General features: G+C 43.7%; 2 protein-coding genes across 11 annotated transcripts in view; both read left to right on the top strand.

Annotated features, from left to right (window-relative positions):
* Positions 1–24,573, top strand: part of ROBO2 (roundabout guidance receptor 2) — a 582,091-nt gene that overhangs the window by 22,203 nt on the left and 535,315 nt on the right. The gene's annotated exons all lie outside the window — the stretch shown is intronic.
* On the top strand, positions 6,024–12,765 carry LOC141097294 (uncharacterized). The gene is given in 5 exon segments (XM_073584353.1): positions 6,024–7,272; positions 7,274–7,768; positions 7,770–9,240; positions 9,242–10,620; positions 11,976–12,765. Coding segments are annotated over 5 exon segments (3,591 nt in total). The 5' UTR covers positions 6,024–7,162; the 3' UTR covers positions 12,112–12,765.

Here is a 24,573-nt window from a genome sequence, read left to right as displayed (position 1 = left end):
CCAAAGATGTGATAAACCACAGTTAATTTATGTTTTGGATGGTGGGGAAATCACTTTTTCTTACAGGGCACTGTAAGATTGGATTTCTTTTCCATTAACAATATAGACCTTGATTTAAAAACTGCATATTGTGTTTACTTGTGTTATTTTGTCTAATATTTAAATTTGGTGATCTGAAACATGTAAGTGTGACAAACATGCAATAGAATAGGAAATCAGGAAGGGGGCAAACACTTTTTCACACAAATGTATGTGTGTTAGTTACTAATAATAATGCCATTACTAATAATACTAATATTATGTTATTGTAATATTTGCAATATCTCACTTGTACAAACATAAGGAGACAATGGTTATCATATTTTAATGAAAGCTAAACTTAAAGGGGCTGTCCAGGCTTGGGATACAAATCTGCAGGCACTCTACGTGACTGCAGACTTGTGAATCCACACAGGGCGCACAGTACGTGCTGTCAGAATTTTCCCATACTGGAAAATGGTGGTCTTATGTGATTTGCATATTTCTGCCAACATTCCGACTAGACATGTTTGGTTGAGAATGGATGTGGCTAGTTGGCAAGTGACCACTTATATGCAAACCCCATACTTGCTATTACATGACACCCCGCCTACTCCCGGCGTCGGAAACAGAGAATCCTGACAAGGCGCACACTGTGCGATGTGAAAATTCACAAGTCTGCAGTCACATAGAATGACTGCAGACTTGTACCCAAGACTAGATAACCCCTTTATGCCTGCTGACCAGCAGCACTAAACGATCATTGATCTGACATCTGTTTGCTGATTGGCGGTTGTTTAGTTGACTGTTTTCACATGACAACCACGCTTCATATGTTCTCTGAACTACTGTATGTAATAGGTTGTTCAGTTCACATAGGCTGCCATTGCTATCGATGGAGCAGATCTTGTGTACGTAGGATGATGTGCTACCGAGGACGTTGGTCTTTGTGCAACCCAAAAGATTGTTTCACCCAACAAACGAGCGTTTTACAACCGAAGCACGAGTCTTAATGGCTTTTTCGAACTTAGCATTTTTTCGCTGAGCTTTTACCATGAGTTTGTTAGCGCGGAAAAAAAATTGCAACTTTTTACAGTAGCGTAGTAACGTTGTAATAACCTCACTCACATGGCGCGTTGTTTTTATTGCATTTTTTTTGCTGTGGTGCATTTGTTATAACTGCACAATGTTTCAACTTTTTAAACATTTTTGTTACTTTTTTTACCCATTTAAATGAAGGCACAAAAAACACATCAAAATCTCAATAAATTGTAGATATAAGATGAGTGTTTTTCTTACAAATACTCTGGGTTTTTCATGCGATAATAAAACACTGCAAAAAAAACCCTGTGTGAACATATCCTTATCTCTGCACGATTATTCTGAAATGAGCATTCACGTTGATCATGAATGTAAATGCGCCTTTACATTAGGTCTTATCTCCATTCGCCATGAAGGTGAATCCAATCAATCGTTTCCTGCTATCAGCCATTCCAGGTTGAGGAACAGGAAGTTCATAAAATTCCGGCTTCCTTTATCACTTTTTTATCTCCAGCTCTAAGATTCTCCAGGAACATTTACATACGAATGAGTCGTGACTCGTTGGCATCAGGCATTTTTTTAGGTTTTTACCTCCTTTAGCCATACATGATAGATAACTGTCGGCCAACATCTGCCCCGACTCCCCTGGATTGGACGTAGTCTTATACATCTTTGCCATTTATTGATATTGGAATAGGGGTGTGTTGAGGAACACCTCCGGTTGTGTTAGATCTGGACCCGTACCGGACACCGCACTTGGCTATAAACGTACAGTATATATTGTATACATACAGGAGATGTCTTCCCTTTTTCCTTCTCTCGAGTCTTGAGCGAGATCTTTATTTTTCCCAAACTCCTCTCTATGTTTTCTGTCATCCTGAAATGTTATCTGACTTGGAGAGACTCTATCTTAACAAGATCAGCAGAGCGGAGTACTGAGGCACCTTATTAGTGCCAGACAAACTCAATATTTCAGTATTACCAGTTGCTCTTTCTCTATCTGTGATTTTCTTCTTGCTCATTTGTCAAAGGTGAAATTACAAGACGGAGTGGAGCCTATAGGAGTCTATGTATCTTCTGCATGTCGGGATATTAGAGATAAGAGTTAAACAGTGCTCCTTTAAGATAACTCTATAAGATAGGACTCGTAATATGTAGGAGTTATGGAACAACTCTACAAAGAATTCATTGGTAGATGGACCCGATTAGCCACAAAATGATTTAATACAACTACAATTGACTAATAAGTCAAGTGTAAGTAGGAGAAATGGACGGCATCTATCCCCTCTTTTTTCTTTGTAAGGTAAGGGTCACGGGGTTACCACGACAGTGTGGAGCCAGAAGACCACAGCGTCTGATTGCTCCTACTACAGCGCTGAGAAGAAGCACTTCTCCTTCATTTTAAATGTGTTTATTTCTTCTGGCAGAACAGGGGTTAATCGGCCATGCTGGAAATTCCCATGCTCACAGCTGAGCTCAGTTAGCCACTACCTTCCCCTTGATAATCTGGGCTTTGATACAAATCCTTGTCAGAGCTAGCATTTGCTGCATGGCTAATGGAGGGAGAGATGTCTATATGAGTAGGAGAGTTGAAGGAGTTATCAGTGACTGTTGCTTGGTTTGTATGTGTGGTAATTCTTTATCCTTCTCTATTTTGGTTTATTCCCCTACCTTCATGCCCCGGTGCATTCCTCTGTTATATGTGAGTGAATATGTTGTGTGTCTGGAGTTTTCTGTTAACCCTTGTTTGTGTTGCCTTGTCTGTTAGGTTGGTGTACTATGGCGCATAGTAGCACCCCCTCTTTCCTGGGTGGGAGAAGAGAACAGATGAAGGGCTAACTCAGGAGATAAGGCAAAGGCGGAGGCCCCGGCATCTTCACCTTTAGAAGAATCCCGGGTAGCAGGGCGAGCTAGGGTGCCCCCAAGTGTTCGGGACAGGGAAGGAGCTCCTGGTGCCAGGTCAGGTGTGTTGTGACCGTAAGTCCCCTTGAGCTTAAAGAGGTTGTCCACTACTTTTTCATGGATGACTCTGTTGTTCTCAGTGTCTCAATTGCAGAGCTACTCAGTCTTCTGATAGTGGTTGTGGCATTGATTTGAATAGGATGCGGATATGCGGTACCCTGCCACAGCCTCTATCAGAGCAGTTCCACAATCAAGCAGTTCCCGACATCGACAACAGCTGATCGGTGGGGGTGCAGGGTGTAGGACCCAGACAGATCAGACCTATCCTAGGTCATCGGTGAAAAAGTAGTGAACAACCTCTTTAACTGATGATAAGAAGTTCTACTGCAGGAAGCAATGGTGATAGGCTGTCATGTGGTGGGAAGCCAGGCATTAAAGCCCCCATTACACACTGCGATATCGCTAGCAATATCGCTGTAACGTCACCGATTTTGTGACGTTGCAGCGATATTGTTAGCGATATCGCTGTATGTGATACTTACCTCCGACCGGCTCCCCCGCTGATCGAGAAGCTCCTGGACCATTCCTCGTCGGTCACTTCCTGCGGCGCTTCCTGTGGCGCCGACGAGCGACGCGTGGACGCGGGCGGGAGGACGCAGGATCGCCGCGTCTGACAGGTAAGTAGCGACCCCCGTCCCCAGCGATGTCGCTGGTGAGATCTGCCTGTGTGGCAGCTCACTAGCGACCACCGAGCGATGCACCAGCGATCCTGACCGCGTCATATCGCTGGTCGGGATCGCTGGTGCATCGCTAGGTGTAACGGTACCCTAAGCGTTCATGTACCTAGTTCCACCACAGGAGAATTGAAGGATTACACAGGTTCAAATTAAAGGGGTTGCTAAGTACTGGACATATCTATTTTAAATGGGGCCAGGGAGGTGAAAAAAGTCTAAAAAAATGATAATCACCACCCGTACTGGGATCAGCATCCAATGGGGGTACCTTGTGGGCACTGCAGCAAAAAGGTGAATGCTGCAGGCAATCAGCAGCTGCTGATTGGCTGCATTGCTCATGTGATACCCTTTTTGGATGTCGGTCCCAGCAGATGGTCAGAGACACAGTGCATGTCATTCTCCGCAAGGAGAAATGATACCTCTTGAATACAGAGGAGAAGTGCTGGTCTGGGGAGGGGGGGACTGATCACTGTCCTTAACATTTCCCTAACAGGGTATCATAAAAAATTCTTCCTAAATCCGGCATTTGCTATAAAGCTACATTCACATAGAATTTTTTAAGGCTTCCAAAAACCATGCATTTTTCAAGTGGAAGCTTCTTAATAAAACGTCCCTTTTTTAGAGGCTTTTGAAGGTGTTTTTTTTCTCCTGAAGCAGTTTTGAAGAGTTTTGAAAGAGTTTTTTTCTTTTTTTACTGAAATGTTCTTTCCAAATTTTCGATTGAACAGTACCTAGTTTGGAAAGGTTTCCTTTTTTAAATTTTTTTTTTCAAAAGATATTTTTCAAAACCTTTCCAAGAAAAGTAAATCTCAAAAAATACCGCAAAGTGGATTTCCCATAGGAATGAATAAGTGAGTTTTCCATGCGCTTTTGTATCAGTTTTTGAAGAGGATTTTGAAGATCATCCATAAAAAAAAAAAATTCAATGAAAACTGTCTGAACATAGCCTTACTCTCAGGTTTCCATTATTTACTGACAGATGGGATGACCCATCCCATCCCAAATCCCATCCCATCAGAAAATAATGCTGATATGGATCACATAATCAGCATTAGGGTATATGCACACGTTGCGGATTTGCGTGTGGAATTTTCTGCTCGGAATCTGCTTAATTTGGTAGAATCTGCAGGTAAAAATCCACGCATTTTTCCTGCTGATTTCCTGCAGTTTTATTGTGGACTTTGTCCGGATTGGCCTGTGTTTTTACAACTGCGGATTCCTATAATGGAATGAGTGTAAAAACGCTGCGGAATCGGAACAAAGAATTGACATGCTGCGGAAAATAAACTGATGCGTTTCCACGTGGATTTTTCCGCAGCATGTGCACAGCGGGTTTTTTTTCCATAGATTTACATTGTACTGTAAATCACTAGGAAATCTGCAGCGGATCTGCATCGGCAAATCCGCAACGGGTGCACATACCCTTATTTTATCGACACATTTTCTGCTGATTAGAAATAAGTTTACTGTTTCTTTTTTTTTTCTCTTTAGATTGAATACATGCTGTATTTCTTTTGTACCACTTACAATGCAGTAAAAGTTTATTTGAGTAAGATGTTCCCCCTGGAGATAGGTAGAAGAGCACATTCTTGATGGGGGGACCTGCATGTCTTCAAACAACTGAGCAGAAGACATTTATCATTCTTGCTTTGAACTTCTGGCATCCAAAACAATCTGATTGTAGATAGAAGTGAACAAAATGTGATGCATATTCCAGAGTTTCCTACATACAGAGGGGGTAACTAGTGTAATGCAGGCATTCCTGTCCTCCACATGCTGATCCTTCACCAGATGTGTGATGATGCTGGTCTGATAGCAATAAAGGGTTAAGAAAAGGTTGTCCAGATAGTGATGTGATTGCTTTTACTGAATGATGTTCTTTTGTGCAACCAAAAAAGGATGGAGAATAAAACTCCATATGCCTATGGTAGTAACATGCTGCGAGCAGTTGTGGGACTGGGGATCATTGGACCCACCAGAAGAAACAAGGCTGGGGTTCCTCTCTCTGTGTGGTTGCTTTGGTTCCTTATGCTAGGCCCACAGCCAATCATGAAAATGGAGGTCTCGAGATCACCTGTGTGAATGAAGCAGTATTGAGTTCTTTTGTGTCCATCCCCTGCGCCATTCAAGGTCTGTAGGAATGTAGGTTGGATGCATTCACTACTGCTCCATTTCTACAAGGGACTTCGACATCCCCATTCTCAGGACTGATGGAAGTCTCAGCAATAGGCCCCCAATGATCATACCTTTAACAACTATCCTGTGGGATGACCCTTTGAGCTGTTGATCGTTTTTTTACGAGCGGCAAAAGAGTGATGCATTGCTGGGAGCTGTATGTGGTTCTCCATTTAATTAATGGTGACATTATTTTCTGAAGTGAAAAAAAATAAATACTGCTACTATTATTACCACTTAGGGGTAGACATCCCACATGTGACACTTCAGCCCCACAGGGGCCCGGTCACTCTGCATGGATCTCAGATGCTGCTATGTATCACCCTTGTGTTTCCCTGTGTAGATTCTCCTTCGCTCCTTCCCATGATGTTGGGAGAAGGGCTCCTAGATTTCTCAGTGCGCACTAGATATTTTCATATATAGTTAAATAATTATTTTGCTCTTGTGGTGTGGTCTGTCCCAGGATATAAACCCTTGACCTCTGATATTGCAGCCAGGAGCTTTAGCAATGAGCCACAGTCTACTCCCAGAGTAGGAGGATTTTCTCTGCCTAAGGTCTAAATGGTATTTTTCTTCTTTACAGGCATAGTGTACTGATATATAGAGATACTGATTGTACATCCCTGAATATCTATATATCTCTTTATACTAGTGTATGTCTGTAAATCACTATATCTATGTATATACCTGCATGTTAGAGTTCCAATAAAATTCTGTGATTTTTTTTTAAAAAGTAGTTATAATAATGACTTTCTTTATACAGGTTTTAAAAATAAATGTCACAAACCAGTAAATAACATGGACATATTCGGTATCCCTGTAAGTGTATCTAGCTTTACAATACAATGAGCAGATTTTTTAGGGTGATTGGTAAATGAGATAAGCGTATATATTTGAGCGCAACTGAGTTCTGCTCAAATATTGCAAAAAAATCTGCATTCTCCAAAATGCAGATTTTTAGGTACTTTAACAGTGATGACTGCCATTTTGCTGAACCAAAAAGGGTTGTGAAAAGGATAAAAAAATACAAATAAATACGGTAATTATCATTACCTGACTGCTCACCTCTTAGGCCCTCGACTCTGCACCATTCTCCGTGCAGGTCTCAGTGCATCTTCTCACCACTGCAGCTGAGCACTGACTCCCTGGGACTCTTTACACTAGGCCAGAACTTCCTGCTATCATTTCAGGGCGTATTTTATTAAATTGTGCTTAACATGAACATGCATGTAAAAGTGTGTGTATGCATAGGTGGAGCCTGATGGACTAGGGGGCCCAGACTAGTCTTGCACATGGGTCCTTCACTGATAGTCTCTTCCCCTGTTACTATTGCTACTACTACTACTGTTACCACTACTACTGCTACTGCTTCTACTACTGTTTCCACTACTACTACTGTTACCACAACCTACTGCTTCTACTACTGCTACTACTACTGCTGTTACCACTACTACTGCTTATTCTACTATTGCTGCTACTACTACTGTTACCACTGCTACTGCTTCTACTACTGTTTCCACTACTACTACTGTTACCACTACTACTGCTTCTACTACTGCTACTACTACTACTACTACTACTGGTACCACTACTACTACTGTTACCACTACTACTGCTTCTACTACTACTTTTACCAGTACTACTACTGTTACCAAGACTACTGCTTCTACTACTGTTTCCACTACTACTACTGTTACCACTACTACTGCTTCTACTACTGCTACTAATACTACTACTACTACTACTGGTACCACTACTACTACTGTTACCACTACTACTGCTTCTACTACTGCTACTGTTACCACTGCTACTGCTTCTACTACTGTTTCCACTACTACTACTGTTACCACTACTACTGCTTCTACTACTGCTACTACTACTACTACTACTACTACTGTTACCACGACTACTGCTTCTACTACTGTTACCACAACTACTACTGTTACCACTGCTACTGCTTCTACTACTGCTACTACTTCTACTACTGTTACACTACTACTACTGTTACCACTACTTCTGCTTCTACTACGACTTCTACTACTGTTACACTACTACTACTGTTACCACTACTACTGCTTCTACTACTGCTAGTACTATTACTGTTACCACTACTACTACTGTTACCACTACTACTGCTTCTACTACTGCTAGTACTATTACTGTTACCACTACTACTACTGTTACCACTACTACTGCTTCTACTACTGCTGCTACTACTTCTGTTACCACATCTACTACTGTTACCACTGCTACTGCTTCTGCTACTACTACTACTTTTACCACTACTACTACTGTTACCACTACTACTGCTTCTACTAGTGCTACTACTATTACTGTTACCACTACTACTACTGTTACCATTCCTACTGCTACTACGTCTGTTACCACATCTACTACTGTTACCACTGCTACTGCTTCTACTACTGCTACTACTACTACTGTTACCACTACTACTGCTACTACTATTACTGTTACCACTACTATTACTGTTACCACTACTACTACTGTTACCACTACTACTGCTACTACTTCTGTTACCACATCTACTACTGTTACCACTGCTACTGCCTCTACTACTGCTACTACTATTACTGTTACCACTACTACTACTGTTACTACTACTACTGCTTCTACTACTGCTGCTACTACTTCTGTTACCACAACTACTACTGTTACCACTGTTACTGCTACTGCTTCTACCACTACTACTACTACTGTTACCACTGCTACTGCTTCTACTACTGCTACTGTTACCACTACTACTGCTTCTACTACTTCTGCTACTACTTTTGTTACCACAACTACTACTGTTATCACTGCTACTGCTTCTACTACTGCTGTTACCACTGCTACTGCTTCTACTACTTCTGCTACTACTTCTGTTACCACAACTACTACTGTTATCACTGCTACTGCTTCTACTACTACTGTTACCACTGCTACTGCTTCTACTACTACTGCTATCACTACTACTGTTTCTACTACTACTACCACTACTGTTACCACTGCTACTGCTTCTACTACTACTGTTACCACTGCTACTGCGTCTACTACTACTACTGTTGCCACTGCTACTGCTTCTACTACTACTGTTTCTACTACTACTACTACTACCACTACTGTTACCACTACTACTACTGTTACCACTGCTACTGCTTCTACTACTGTTTCCACTACTACTACTGTTACCACTACTACTGCTTCTACTACTGCTACTACTACTACTACTACTACTACTGTTACCACTACTACTACTGTTACCACGACTACTGCTTCTACTACTGTTACCACAACTACTACTGTTACCACTGCTACTGCTTCTACTACTGCTACTACTTCTACTACTGTTACACTACTACTACTGTTACCACTACGACTTCTACTACTGTTACACTACTACTACTGTTACCACTACTACTGCTTCTACTACTGCTAGTACTATTACTGTTACCACTACTACTACTGTTACCACTACTACTGCTTCTACTACTGCTGCTACTACTTCTGTTACCACATCTACTACTGTTACCACTGCTACTGCTTCTACTACTGCTACTACTACTACTTTTACCACTACTACTACTGTTACCACTACTACTGCTTCTACTAGTGCTACTACTATTACTGTTACCACTACTACTACTGTTACCATTCCTACTGCTACTACGTCTGTTACCACATCTACTACTGTTACCACTGCTACTGCTTCTACTACTGCTACTACTACTACTGTTACCACTACTACTGCTACTACTATTACTGTTACCACTACTATTACTGTTACCACTACTACTACTGTTACCACTACTACTGCTACTACTTCTGTTACCACATCTACTACTGTTACCACTGCTACTGCCTCTACTACTGCTACTACTATTACTGTTACCACTACTACTACTGTTACTACTACTACTGCTTCTACTACTGCTGCTACTACTTCTGTTACCACAACTACTACTGTTACCACTGTTACTGCTACTGCTTCTACCACTACTACTACTACTACTGTTACCACTGCTACTGCTTCTACTACTGCTACTGTTACCACTACTACTGCTTCTACTACTTCTGCTACTACTTTTGTTACCACAACTACTACTGTTATCACTGCTACTGCTTCTACTACTGCTGTTACCACTGCTACTGCTTCTACTACTTCTGCTACTACTTCTGTTACCACAACTACTACTGTTATCACTGCTACTGCTTCTACTACTACTGTTACCACTGCTACTGCTTCTACTACTACTGCTATCACTACTACTGTTTCTACTACTACTACCACCACTACTGTTACCACTGCTACTGCTTCTACTACTACTGTTACCACTGCTACTGCGTCTACTACTACTACTGTTGCCACTGCTACTGCTTCTACTACTACTGTTTCTACTACTACTACTACTACCACTACTGTTACCACTACTACTACTACTGTTACCACTGCTACTGCTTCTACTACTGCTACTATTACTATTGTTACTACTGCTTCTACAATTACCATATTACCATCACTGCTGCAGTTATTATCATTACTACTATTACCACCATGTATACTACTAACGTTACCACTACGACAACTATTATTACCACTACTACTACTGCTACTACTATTACCACTGCTACTACTGCTTCTAGTACTACAACTGCTACTACTATTACCACCACTACCACTGCTACTTCTATTACTACTATTACCGTCACCAGTACTACTACTACTATTACCATCGTCACTTCTACTATTCTTGCAACTAATTATACTATAACTATTATTACCACCACTGTTGCTACTATTACAATGCTCTTAGTAAAATTACAGCCGCTGCTACTATTGGTGCCACTACTAATATTACTACTGCTATTATTAACATAATAATAATAATAATAATAATCTTTATTTATATAGCGCCAACATATTCCGCAGCGCTTTACAGTTGAACAGTTTCAAACACAACAGTCATAAGTAACAACGTTAACAATACAATAATTAAAGCGAAATAAGACGACCCTGCTCGTGGAGCTTACAATCTACAATGAGGTGGGGGGGATACAAAGCACAGGTTTGTATTTACAATGATGTATTTACAATGACGGTCCAGCCATCTTCAGGGGGTGGGGGTTAGATGGAGATAGTGAATGGGCTACACACACACAAACATGACTTTGATTACTGAATGTGATAGGCCGCTCTGAACAAATGTGTTTTGAGCGAGCGCCTAAAACTATGCAAATTGTGGATGGTCCTAATATTTTGGGGTAGAGCATTCCAGAGGATTGGCGCAGCACGGGAGAAGTCTTGGAGTCGGGAGTGGGAGGTACGGATTAGGGCAGAGGTTAGTCGAAAGTCATTTGCAGAGCGCAGCGGTCGGTTAGGCCGATAGACAGAAATGAGGGAGGAGATGTAAGGGGGTGCCGCACTGTGGAGAGCTTTGTGGGTGAGAACAAGTACTTTGAATTGTACCCTGTAATGAATTGGCAGCCAGTGTAACGACTGGCGAAGAGCGGACGCGTCTGAGAAACGATTAGCCAGATGGACAACCCTGGCTGCTGCATTAAGGATAGACTGGAGAGGGGAGAGTCGAGTGAGAGGGAGGCCAATTAATAGAGCATTACAGTAGTCTAGGCGGGAGTGGATCAGGGCGACAGTGAGAGTTTTTGTTGTTTCCATGGTGAGAAAAGGGCGGATTCTAGAGATGTTCTTTAGGTGTAAGCGGCATGAGCGGGCAAGAGATTGTATATGGGAGGTGAAGGAGAGATCGGAGTCGAACATAACACCCAGACAGCGCACCTGCTGTCGGGGTGTTATTATGGTGCCACCCACAGAGAGGGAAATGTCAGATTTAGGGAGGTTAGTAGATGGTGGGAGCAGAAGAAGTTCAGTTTTGGAGAGGTTGAGTTTCAGATAGAGAGCAGACATGATGTTGGAGACTGCAGACAGACAGTCAGTGGCGTTCTGTAGTACAGCGGAGGTAAGGTCAGGGGATGATGTGTACAGTTGTGTGTCATCAGCATAAAGATGGTACTGAAAGCCAAATCTGCTGATGGTCTGTCCAATTGGGGCTGTATAGAGAGAGAAGAGAAGGGGGCCAAGGACTGAGCCCCCTTCTTCACTTCTATAAATACTACTGCTACTTCTAGTACAACTACTACTGCTGCTATTACTAGTACTACTTTAATACTACTACTACAACTACTATTGTTACCACTGCTATTGTTATTAATACTCGGGCTTCTATAAATACTACTCATAGTTCTACTTCTATTACCACTATCACTGCAACTACTTATTACTACTACTTTTATAACTGCTACTATCATCGCCACTTCTGTAACTATTACTAATACTACTACTATTGTCACTATTACCATTACTACTATTAAATACCACAAATAACCCCAACCTTCCTACATACTTGTGACTGTGACTAGTACAGACCCACCTTCCATTGTTGTGACTGCAGTTTATGTAAGCTGACAGCGCCCCGCTATCACACAGACGCTCTCTCCCGGAATGGCGCTGATGTTTTCATATGTAAAGAAAACATTTCATTGTAGAGTACATTGTATCACAATATTGTGAGCGGCCGCCATGGTCTGCGCCTCGTCCCACTCCACTACTATCTGTTCTTTTAATTACAGTCTTTTTTTAAATTCTCTGGTTGGAGAGAAAATATTTTGACATATTGGACTGTATATAATGTGATGGAGCAGGATTGGTGCCTTTTTGCTGTGAGACTGGTAACCCTGGTGAAGGAGCCTGTTATTTCCCTTCCCTTCTCTTGCATGAAAACCTGGCACTGTCGCCGGCACTGGGGCCGGAGCGTGCGGCTACATGTATTTCTATGCAGCCTCACGCTCCGGCCCCATACTGCTCCGTGCGAGTCTCCGTGCGAGTCTCTCGCAAGTGAGTATGAACCCTTAAAGTGGATCTCTCCTTACATTTTTCACAATAGAAACATCACATTAATAGACCTGATGAGATTGGTGCATTTGCTATGAAAATCCGTATCAAAATGGCTGCTTAATTTTTATATTAAAATGAGCAGAGCCGGACACATAACACAGAGTAAGTATCAGAAAGGATTACACAGCCATTCTGAAATGGACTTTCAAAGTAAGTACACCAGTGTACTCAGGTCTAGAAGATCTATTTAACAGTGAATGCTAATTATATTGTAAAATCTGGTGCTTTAAGTGGGCTATAAATGGCAGCATTGTCCAAGGTGGTGCTATTTGGGCTAAAAAAAAAAATTTGGAACATTTTTTAAATGGCAAAAACTGTTATCTATAACCTTTTTATTATTATTATTATTATCATTATCATCATTATTATTATTATTATTAGTAATATGAATAATAAACTACCCCTAATAGCACAATAGCTATGCATAGTCTTATACTCTCTTAGCTTTATGTGCCACCTTTACATTTTTTATCTTATTTTTGTGCATGGCTAAAGATAGAAGTAATAACAGCCAGAAGACATTGTATATTACGCATGACCCCCAGAATATCTACGCTAGGATTGCCTGGGTCCATTTTAATAATGGTTTTCATCATTAGCCATATAATGCTAGCCAATGACGCCTAATACCACGTATCAGGGCTGAGCTGAGCGCATTCTTTTTCTATGCATATTAGCCATTATTTTCCCTATAGAATTCACATGTGATTAAAACAAATTCCTTTGTCCTACAACTTGTGGAGACACATTGAAAGAACGAGGCGCTAAAGGGACTGCCAGATTAATCAAGAGAAGAAAGTGAAGCGGCGTCCAATTATTCATCTCCTAATGACAGTTCGCAGAAAGCTGCAATGTTTCGATAAATGCGTCCCGGAGTCTCGTACAGTCCAACAGCCGGATTCCCTGTGAATTGAAACACAGGACCGAACTGAGTTCCTCAATGGAAATGCTAATTCCGCATGATTAATATCTTGTTCCCTTTTTTGTCAACATGCATATTAAATAACTTTCTTTAGAGTTTAATTGTAACTCGCGGTTCTTCTAGTCTCCTGGGAATGCTGAGGATAGAACTTAACTTCGGCAATCTGATCGGAATCGTCTATTCACAGATTCCTTTCCTTTCTTTTCTATTACGTGCTTTCTTTCTTTTTTTTACCAGCGCGTTTCACTCATCAATTTAATTATAGGGAATTTGGCTTCTTCTGAAGCCTTCTTTAATATTTTAAATAGCAATGGACGTCGATGCAACAAAGAGACCGGACGAGTGTAAGAGGACTTGGCACGATTAGCGAATTGATGGTCACTTGACACGAGGATGTTGGGTTGCACGACGATGCGTGTTATTGGCTTCCAAGTATTGAAATCTCAAGTGGTGACTTATCTTCTGTGACCGCCTTCCAGAAATGTTGTTTAACAGCCGTGTAGAAGAAAAAAAAAACATAAATAGTAATGGCATGGAGATCTGCAATTAGCGACAAACGAGGAGGTAGCACGGAAGGGACAATACCGCGGAGTTGAAAGAGTTATCATGAGCATAAATGGTACAGGTGTAATACAGAAGTGATTTTCCAGGAATGTTTGGAATAACACTACAATAACTAGGCACTGGATACATTATAATTTACATATGGCAAAAAGACCTTTCGGGGAAGCGACGTCGTCTAACTTCTATAACGAACTTGTAAGAATGGAGAACATCAAGAATGGATGTATCGTGATGTAGGATGATAGCTGTGACGAAACCCAGCAGTAATATCCAGAAAAGAATAGGGGCCACACAGCCTCCCTCTATAGGACCCCAGAAGGGAAAGGCTTGAGACTTTTTCCCCTTTATTACATAATCACGATTCTAGGACCAATTAGTTTACCCTTGTTTGCCACCAATTCAACCTTGTTCAAGGATGATGGGACTGAGAAGGGCTGAACCCCTTTCTCTAAGCCTGGACCACATCTTAGTTGCATGGGTTTACTCAATGGTAAGTCTTCAGAGCCGAGGACCTATGGGAGCCCTCCTCCATACACATACTAACTACATCTAGTGATAACTATGGATTGTTCAGTATCAGTACTTTTTATAGCCCTGTAGGTTCAAAGGTACATATGGGATGTGTCTACCAAGGTCTAGATACATATACATGGAAAATGTAGGCTACTTAAGGAATCCCTTACACCATGATGCTGAAATTGGTGGTAAAGGCTGGTACATATGGGTCAGCTGTAATCTTTACACAAATGTAATTAAGGACTCCAAATTGTCAAAATACAAATTCATTGCATTATCACGACATACTGACAAAACTCTCGACAAACTGCATCTCGCATCACAACTGTTGAGTGGACACACACAGTATAGCATAAAAAGAATATCACAAAATCATGTTTTTTTTTAAAGATAGTAATTTATTGGCACAAATGTATGGATATGCTGGGATGTATAGAAGTACATATATAATATATGGATATATAAAAAAGTTTAAAAAAAATATAATATATATATATATTTTCTTCGTAATATAAGCATATAAGATGTCTGTACTCATGAACGGAGCCTCTTCTGATGTTTTGGGAAAATCAAAATTAATTACTTGCACGTATTAAGGTGGAGAGAAGAACCCAGCTGATAGCAACCAAAAGCAGCAAATAATATAAAGCCGAACAAAGAACATGGAGAAGCCAAGGCTACGAAGGACCTTGAGACTGGCACGATTCTGCCAACCACGATTTAATAGACAATGCATTCTGCTTCAATACTTCAATTCTCCATTCAAAGCAATATTATCAAGAGTGTCCATATGACAAATGAGTCCATTGTGTTATCAGCCTATAGGTCTCCATTGCCGGTGCCTTTGTTCCTGGCATCTTCAATATCACTGTAATTCAAATGAACCAATTAATGGTTGACAAAATGGCCATCTCGAGCCACCATGTTTTGTAACACGAAGGGCAGCGCTCAGAGTCACGTACGGAATAAATGCCTCATGTAGGCCACCGCTTGGGCGCGATTCGCCTAACTGTGCAAGACAATTGCAGAGGCATCTGCTTGCTTAATTTTGAGGGAAAATTTGCCAGATGGAGGCAGAAGATTTAAGTGATTAGAAGGTAGTAGATAGGAATACAAATTGGATTAAAAGAAATTAGATTGATATAAATCGAATGGAGTCACAACAGTTTGTGTTGTTCATACCAAGGGCTAGTGGATTATGGGAGAGGCAGATGCTTCAATGAGATAGGAATTAATGTGGCTTTGACAGTCCATCTGGGAAGGTCTGAATATGGAGTACGTCCCTAATCTCTCTCACCATTTATCAATGCCATAATGTTAATTAGTACTTCATTCATTAAGTTACTTACAGAGGGAAAAATATATCGCCCTTAGTATCACTCTGCTCGAGATGATGTTACACTGCCAAGACATGAAGATTCCTCTTTAGCTCTCAAGACCCTTCGCTTGTGACCATAGAGAAAAATCTGGTGTTTTTTTTGTTTGGCTGAGTATTTTCCATTGTAAATTCTTTGGAATTTGACAGCCTGCATTTATCATTCAATCACATGATCCTAGAACGAGGACTAATCCTGGACAGAACCATGCTGTGACGTCTGCCTGCGGTCTGGACTGCAGCCAGACAGCACCCCGAGAAACACTGATACCCTTTACCCCTATACAGGGATCTGGATTTACAGCAGAGCCCAGGAGGTGCTGTCTGAATAGGAGCAATGACCAGAGCAGGACGGCCGCCAGAAAGGTGTTCCAATACAGGACACAGAGGCAATGATATCCGAGACTAAACCAGTCAGGCAGCAACGGTACAAAAACAGTAGACAGTAGCAGAGTCAGATTCCAGGCCGAAGCCAGAGTCATAAACCAGGAGAGTCGCAGAGGTACAGAATCGTTAGGCAGAAGCAGAGTCAGAATCCAGGCCAAAGTCAGAGTCATAAACCAGGAGAGTCGCAGAGGTACAGAATCGTTAGGCAGAAGCAGAGTCAGAAGTCCAGGCAAAAGTCAGAGTCAGTCAACAGCAATTCACACAGTAACACGCAGGGGAACCAAGAATATATCCGGCGGCTTGCAAGCCCAGTCCAAAGGTATTTGAGGGATCAGGTCATCCCTCACAGGCTCCCGGGCTGATGATGTCATCAAGACCGCCCCCAGGACCAGACCTGATGACGATGCACCAACCCCTTCATGACTGACAGAGGAGCAGAGTCTGTGTCCACTAGACGCCTGCGCAGAAGCCCTTTCACTGTTGCCGCCATTACTCGGGCGCGAGCCACGGCGCCTCACAGTGGCTGAGGGCGGAACAGCAGGCCCTGAATTCGACGATGACATGTCAGTCCGGCGCCTCCTGGTAGCCGAGGCCTGGACAGCAGGCCCCGAGCCCGAGGGCGGCGTGACAGTCCGTCGCCTCCTAGTGGCTGAGGGCGGAACAGCAGGCCCCGAGTCTGACGGTGACGTGACAGTACCCCCCTCTCCAGGAGGGGCCTCCGGACCCTCAAAACCCGGTTTGTCAGGGTGAAGAAGATGAAATCTCCTAATTAATGCCTTGGCATGGACGTTCCCCGCAGGAACCCAGGACCTCTCTTCTGGGCCGTAGCCCTTCCAGTGTACCAGATACTGTACTGAGCCCCTCACAAGGCGGGAGTCAAGGATACCCTGGACTTCATACTCCAGAGCTCCCCCGACCGAAACAGGAGGAGGAGGGGACTGAACAGGGTGAATGGGAGAACGATAAGGTTTGAGGAGAGACCTGTGGAATACGTTAGGCAATTTGAATGACTGTGGAAGTTTTAAGCGGAAGGCTACTGGGTTAACCACCTCGATAATTTCGTATGGGCCGATGAACCTGGGACCTAGTTTGGCGGACGGTACCTTAAGCTTGATATTTTTTGTAGAGAGCCAAACCTTGTCGCCAACTTCCAGGTGCGGCCCCTTAGATCGTCGTCTATTTGCAGCCGAAGCCTGTCTAACCTGAGCCCCTTTCAAATTTGAATTAACCTCAGACCAAATCGTTTTTAGCCGATGTATATTTTGCTCCACCCCAGGGAGCTCCGACATCCTGGCCGAAAACGACCCAAAGCGCGGATGTAGTCCAAGGTTACAAAAGAAAGGGGTAGTTTTAATGGAGTCTTGATATCGATTATTGAGGGCGAACTCAGCCAATGGCAGATGTTCCACCCAATCTGTCTGATGTCCTGACACATAACAGCGGAGGTATTGTTCCAGAGCTTGGTTAGTACGCTCAGTTTGACCATTAGTTTCGGGATGGTATGCCGAAGAAAAGGACAACTCCACACCAATGCGTCTACAGAATGCCCTCCAGAACTTCGAGACAATCTGGGTACCCCTGTCGGACACAATATTTGCCGGAACGCCGTGCAGACGTACAATGTGCAGGATAAACAACTTACTTAAAGTCTCAGAGTTAGGCAACCCAGACAGGGGAATAAAATGGCCCTGCTTGCTGAACCTGTCTACCACCACCCAGATACAAGTTTTCCCATCTGATGGCGGCAGGTCTGTAATGAAATCCATGGAGATGTGGGTCCATGGACTCTCAGGGGTGGGCAAGGACTGAAGCCAGCCGGCAGGGCGACTATGGAGGGACTTGGCGCGGGCACAGACTTCACACGCTGAAACATAGTCCTTACAGTCCTTGACCACCGTCGGCCACCAAAAGTTCCTAGTTACCAACCTGGTGGTATTATTGAGACCCGGATGGCCTGCCAGGACAGAGTCGTGCGATTCTTTTAGAACCTGCAGACTAAGGTTAGCCGGAACGAACAATTTTTTGGGGGGCGTAGTGTCAGGAACTTGCTCTGAAGACCTACGGATCTCCTCCAGAAGGTCCAAAGACACTGCCGACATGACGATTCCATTAGCCAATATTGGGACTGGTTCACAGTCCTCGGTCTGTGTGGGGCAGAAACTGCGAGAGAGGGCATCTGCCCTCACATTTTTAGTCCAGGGGCGGAAGGTGATTATAAAATCAAACCTGGAGAAAAACAAGGCCCACCTAGCCTGCCTGGGATTTAGTCTTTTAGCTGACTCTAGGTAGGTTAGGTTTTTGTGGTCTGTAATAACAGTGACCTTGTGTTTGGCACCTTCGAGGAAGTGGCGCCATTCCTCGAAGGCCCATTTGATCGCCAGTAATTCCCGATTACCGACGTCATAGTTTCCCTCCGTGGCAGAGAATTTGCGGGAGAAAAATGCACATGGGCGAAGCTGAGTGAGGGATGCAGTGCCTTGCGAGAGCACTGCTCCCACTCCGACTTCGGAGGCATCTACTTCAACAATAAAGGGGTGGTCCAAGTTTGGTTGAATCAACACCGGGTTGGCCAAGAAGCACTCCTTTAGTGTAGAAAAAGCTCGGGTTGCCTCAGGATTCCAATTAGTCACGTCCGCCCCTTTTCGGGTAAGGTCCGTGAGTGGCTTGGCAATCTCAGAGAAACCCCCTGATAAACTTGCGGTAATAATTCGCAAATCCCAAAAACCGCTGCAGCGCTTTCAGCGATTTGGGTTGCACCCAATCCTTAATGGGTTGAATCTTGGCAGGGTCCATGCGAAACCCCTTGCCTGAGACCATGTATCCTAAGAACTGTACCTCTTCAGCAAAAAAAAACACATTTTTCTAATTTCGCATACAAGGAGTTTTTTCGCAGTCTCTGCAATACCGAACGGACGTGTTGAGCATGTGTCACAGGGTCAGCCGAATAAATCAAAATGTCATCCAGATACACGACGACATACACCCCACAAATGTCCCTGAAAATGTCATTGACAAAGTGTTGAAATTTGGCAGGTGCGTTACTGAGTCCGAACGGCATTACAAGGTACTCAAAGTGACCAAGAGGTGTATTAAAGGCCGTTTTCCATTCGTCACCGCTTCTTATGCAGACCAGATTATATGCCCCCCGGAGGTCAAGTTTAGTAAACCAGCGGGCTCCCAGTAGCTGATTAAACAGATCAGGAATGAGTGGGAGCGAGTACTGATTTTTTACAGTAATTGCGTTCAGCTCACGATAATCGATGCATGGTCTGAGTCCACCATCTTTTTTTTCTACAAAGAAAAACCCAGCTCCTACAGGTGAGGTGGAAGGTCTAATAAAGCCTTTACGTAGGCTGTCTGCTATGTAGTCATTCATGGCTACACGCTCCGGACCCGAGAGGTTGAATATTCTCCCCTTAGGGAGACGGGCACCAGGGACCAAGTCTATAGGACAGTCGTACTCTCTATGAGGAGGTAGTTTCTCAGACTCCACTATGGAGAAGACATCTTCATAATCTCCGAATGCATATGGAATGGAGGGGTTTTTAATTTTAACTTGGTTCACTGACAGTGACATACAGTGATTCTGACACCGTGGACTCAGCGCACGATATCACCTATGCGCCAGTCAATAACTGGATTATGCTGGTGCAACCAAGGCATGCCTAACACAACTGGATCTGATAAATTGTGTATAACAAAAAATGACATTTGTTCATTATGTAATGTCCCCACTGACATAGAAATTTCGTCAGTAATGAATTCCACGCCTCCCTGGTCTATAGATGTACCATTAATAGTAATAGTCTGAATAGGCACTTTAAGCTTTAGCAGAGGTACACCCAGACTCTTAGCAAATAAAAAATCCATAAGGTTGCCGGCAGCACCACAATCCACATAAGCCTTCACACACAGACGTTTCTTAGCAAAAGAAAGGGAAACTGGTAACAACAGTTTGGCCGCTTTTGCGGGCAATACCTGACCCCCAGCGCTGTCCAGGGGGCGATGCTCCAGGAATGTGGATTTCCAACAGCCAGCATTTTCTTTGAAGCTTCCAGGCTGCAGCATGCTTGAGCCTGAGAGTGACCTTCCAGGCTGTGCAATGTAACAGGTGTTTGGGCCAGGAATCAGCTCAGTCAGGAGGAAGAAAAAAAAAAGGTAAGGAAAACTGCTTTTATATGTGTTAAGTATAGACACAAGAGCAGTTTTATTTTTTTGGGCCGGATATAATGTGACGTCTGCCTGCGGTCTGGACTGCAGCCAGACAGCACCCCGAGAAACACTGATACCCTTTACCCCTATACAGGGATCTGGATTTACAGCAGAGCCCAGGAGGTGCTGTCTGAATAGGAGCAAAGACCAGAGCAGGACGGTCGCCAGAAAGGTGTTCCAATACAGGACACAGAGGCGATGATATCCGAGACTAAACCAGTCAGGCAGCAACGGTACAAAAACAGTAGACAGTAGCAGAGTCAGATTCCAGGCCGAAGCCAGAGTCATAAACCAGGAGAGTCGCAGAGGTACAGAATCATTAGGCAGAAGCAGAGTCAGAATCCAGGCCGAAGTCAAAGTCATAAACCAGGAGAGTCGCAGAGGTACAGAATCGTTAGGCAGAAGCAGAGTCAGAAGTCCAGGCAAAAGTCAGAGTCAGTCAACAGCAATTCACACAGTAACACGCAGGGGAACCAAGAATATATCCGGCGGCTTGCAAGCCCAGTCCAAAGGTATTTGAGGGATCAGGTCATCCCTCACAGGCTCCCGGGCTGATGATGTCATCAGGACCGCCCCCAGGACCAGACCTGATGACGATGCACCAACCCCTTCATGACTGACAGAGGAGCAGAGTCTGTGTCCACTAGACGCCTGCGCAGAAGCCCTTTCACTGTTGCCGCCATTACTCGGGCGCGAGCCACGGCGCCTCACAGTGGCTGAGCGCGGAACAGCAGGCCCTGAATTCGACGATGACATGTCAGTCCGGCGCCTCCTGGTAGCCGAGGCCTGGACAGCAGGCCCCGAGCCCGAGGGCGGCGTGACAGTCCGTCGCCTCCTAGTGGCTGAGGGCGGAACAGCAGGCCCCGAGTCTGACGGTGACGTGACACATGCTCATTTTACTGTTTGTCAGCTATCCCATCAATTATTGCTCAGTATTAGTTCTCTCCAATTAGGAGAAAATATATGTATTTCATTGGCTATGTAGGACATGTTGTAGTTCATGATTTAAAGGGTATACTAGAAATTTATGTTCCTTAATCTGCAGTTCTCAAACTTTTGCGAGACTAGATAGTTTAGGTTTTTGCTATAGCTGAACGACCACAGTTTGGTTATCTGTTTTTTAAAGATTTCTCCACACCATGTACATTTACAGCATATCCATAGGAAATGCCATAAAGGTTAGGCCTGTTTCACACTTCCGTTTTTGTGTCCGCCAAACGGATCCGTTTCCGTTTTTTTGACGGAAACTGATGCAAACGGATCCGTTTTTTTAAAAACGGATCCGTTTTTTTGACGGATCCGCGGTAACCGTAATGGAAGTCTATGGGACAAAAAAAACGGATCCTGCAAAAAATGGCGGATCCGTTTTTTTACGGAAAACAACGGATTTTGACGGATTTGAAAAAACGGAAGTGTGAAACAGGCCTAGGTAGAAGCAAGTCTCGACAAAACTACCTTATCTTAAGAACAGGGCCTCATTGCACACTGCAGTTAGTAGAGAATTGGTCAGAAATATCATGCAAATCAATGAGAATTTCATCCCTAATCGTGGTGCATGTCAAGCCCTTTTCTCGAGATAAATGTGGGTCTTGTTGGTAGGACTTTCATCCACTATACATTTATGGCACATCCTTGTGATGTGCCTTAAATGTCCAAAATAGAAATACCCCTTCAAATATACCTTGTCTTACTTGGTAACACTTTGGATCAAACAGTAGGCTCAAAGAAAAAGATTGAGACCTATTGGATGACTCAGTAAATCTCCCAAGAGTCGAGTGAAACTCCTGAAACCTACAAAGAATGGAGACAACGCTAGTAGGAACACTTTGTCTGTGAGAGGCAGAATCTTGAATAGAATACAGAAAATCACATTGTATCATTTTTACATAATCAATTTGCATTTTATTGCATGAGATATGTACCGTATATACTCGTGTATAAGTCGACCAGAGTATAAGCCGAGGCACCTAATTTTGCCACGAAAAACTAGGAGAATTGATTGACTCGAGTATAAGTCGGGTTTATCCCCTCATCCATATCCTGGTATGCAAGGCTCCCCATCCCCATCCTTGTCTGCATGGCTCCCCATCCCTGTCCTTGTCTGCATGACTCCTCATCCCCGTCCTTGTCTGCATGACTCCTCATCCCCGTCCTTGTCTGCATGGCTCCCCATCCCCGTCCTTGTCTGCATGGCTCCCCATCCCTATCCTTGTCTGCATGGCTCTGTATCCCCATCCTTGTCTGCATGGCTCCTGGCCGTCTTTGTCTGCATGGCTCCTCATCAATGTCCTCGTATAATGACTCCCTATCTTTGTCCTTGTATGCATGGCTCCCCATCCTTGTATGCATGGCTCCCAGTCCCCATCCTTGTATGCATGGCTCCCCGTCCATGTCATTGTATGCATGGTCACCCCATGTTGTATGCATGGCTCCTCATCCCTGTCCTTGTATGCATGGCTCCCTGTCCTTGTATGCATAGGTCCCTATCCCCATCCTTGTATCCATGGCTCCCCATCCCCATCCTTGTATGCATGGCTCCCCGTCCCCATCCTTGTATGCATGGCTCCCCGTCCTTGTTCTTGTATGCATGGCTCCCTGTTTCCATCCTTGTATGCTTGCCTCCCCGTCCCTGTCCTTGTAGGCATGGCTCCCCATCCTTGTATGCATAACTCCCCTTCCCTGTTCTTGTATGCATGGCTCCCCATCCCTGTCCTTGTATGCATGGTTTCTTCTCCCTGTCCTTGTATGCATGGCTCCTTATTCCCTATCCTTGTATACATGGTTCCTCTTACCCCCCCAAAAAAACCACATCCTACTTACCCACCCTTCACGACCCTCACTGCATCTCATTCTGGTGCCAGCAGCTCTTCCTGCCGAGCGATCACGTGTCCCCGCTCATTAAGGTAATGAATATTCACCTCTCTCCACGCCTATGGGAGTGGAGTGAGGTGAATATTCATTACCTTAATGAGTGAGCACCCGTAATAGCCCGGCCATTGCTGGAAGCCAGCGGCTGTGGCTGTAACTGCGCCAGTGCAGTGAATATTCATTTCTTTTTAACAGCGGCACAGGTTTTAGTCACAGCAGCCGGCTCCTGCCTCCTGTGACCCACTGCTCCATCGCCTCCCCTTCCCCACCGTCTTCTGGGACAATAACTCATATATAAACCAAGCTGAGCATTTTCAGCACAAAAAAATGTGTTGAAAAACTCGGCTTATACACGAGTATATACGGTATTTGATACAATAGAAAAACAGAATTAAATATTTGGAACATAAACCTTTGTTTACAATTACAGAGGTCAGACGTTTCCTGTAGTTCTTGATCAAGTTTGCACACACTGCAACAGGGATAATGGCCCACTCCTCCACACAGATCTTATCCAGATCTTTCAGGTTTCGGGGCTTTTGCTGGGCAACATTGAGTTTCCGCTCCCTCCAAAGATTTTCTATTGGGTTCAGGTCTGGAGACTAGCTAGACAACTCCAGGACCTTAAAATGCTTCTTATGGAGCCACTCCTTAGTTGCCTTGGCTGTATGTTTTGGGTCACTGACATGCTGGAAGATCCAGGTATGACCCATCTTCAGTGCCTTTACTGAAAGAAAGAGGTTATTGGCAAAAATATCACTATATGTGACCTCATCCATCCTCCCTTCAATATGGTGTCATAATCCTGTCCACTTTGCAAGAAGGAACCCCCAAAGTATGATGTCTCCCCACCATGCTTCATGGTTGGGATGGTGTTTTTAGAGTTGCACTC

The sequence above is a fragment of the Dendrobates tinctorius genome, unplaced genomic scaffold, assembly GCF_039654945.1.
Source record: "Dendrobates tinctorius isolate UK_male_01 unplaced genomic scaffold, ASM3965494v1 ptg000084l, whole genome shotgun sequence".
Classification (NCBI taxonomy): Eukaryota; Metazoa; Chordata; class Amphibia; order Anura; family Dendrobatidae; genus Dendrobates; species Dendrobates tinctorius.
This window is presented reverse-complemented; position numbering and strand designations above follow the sequence as displayed.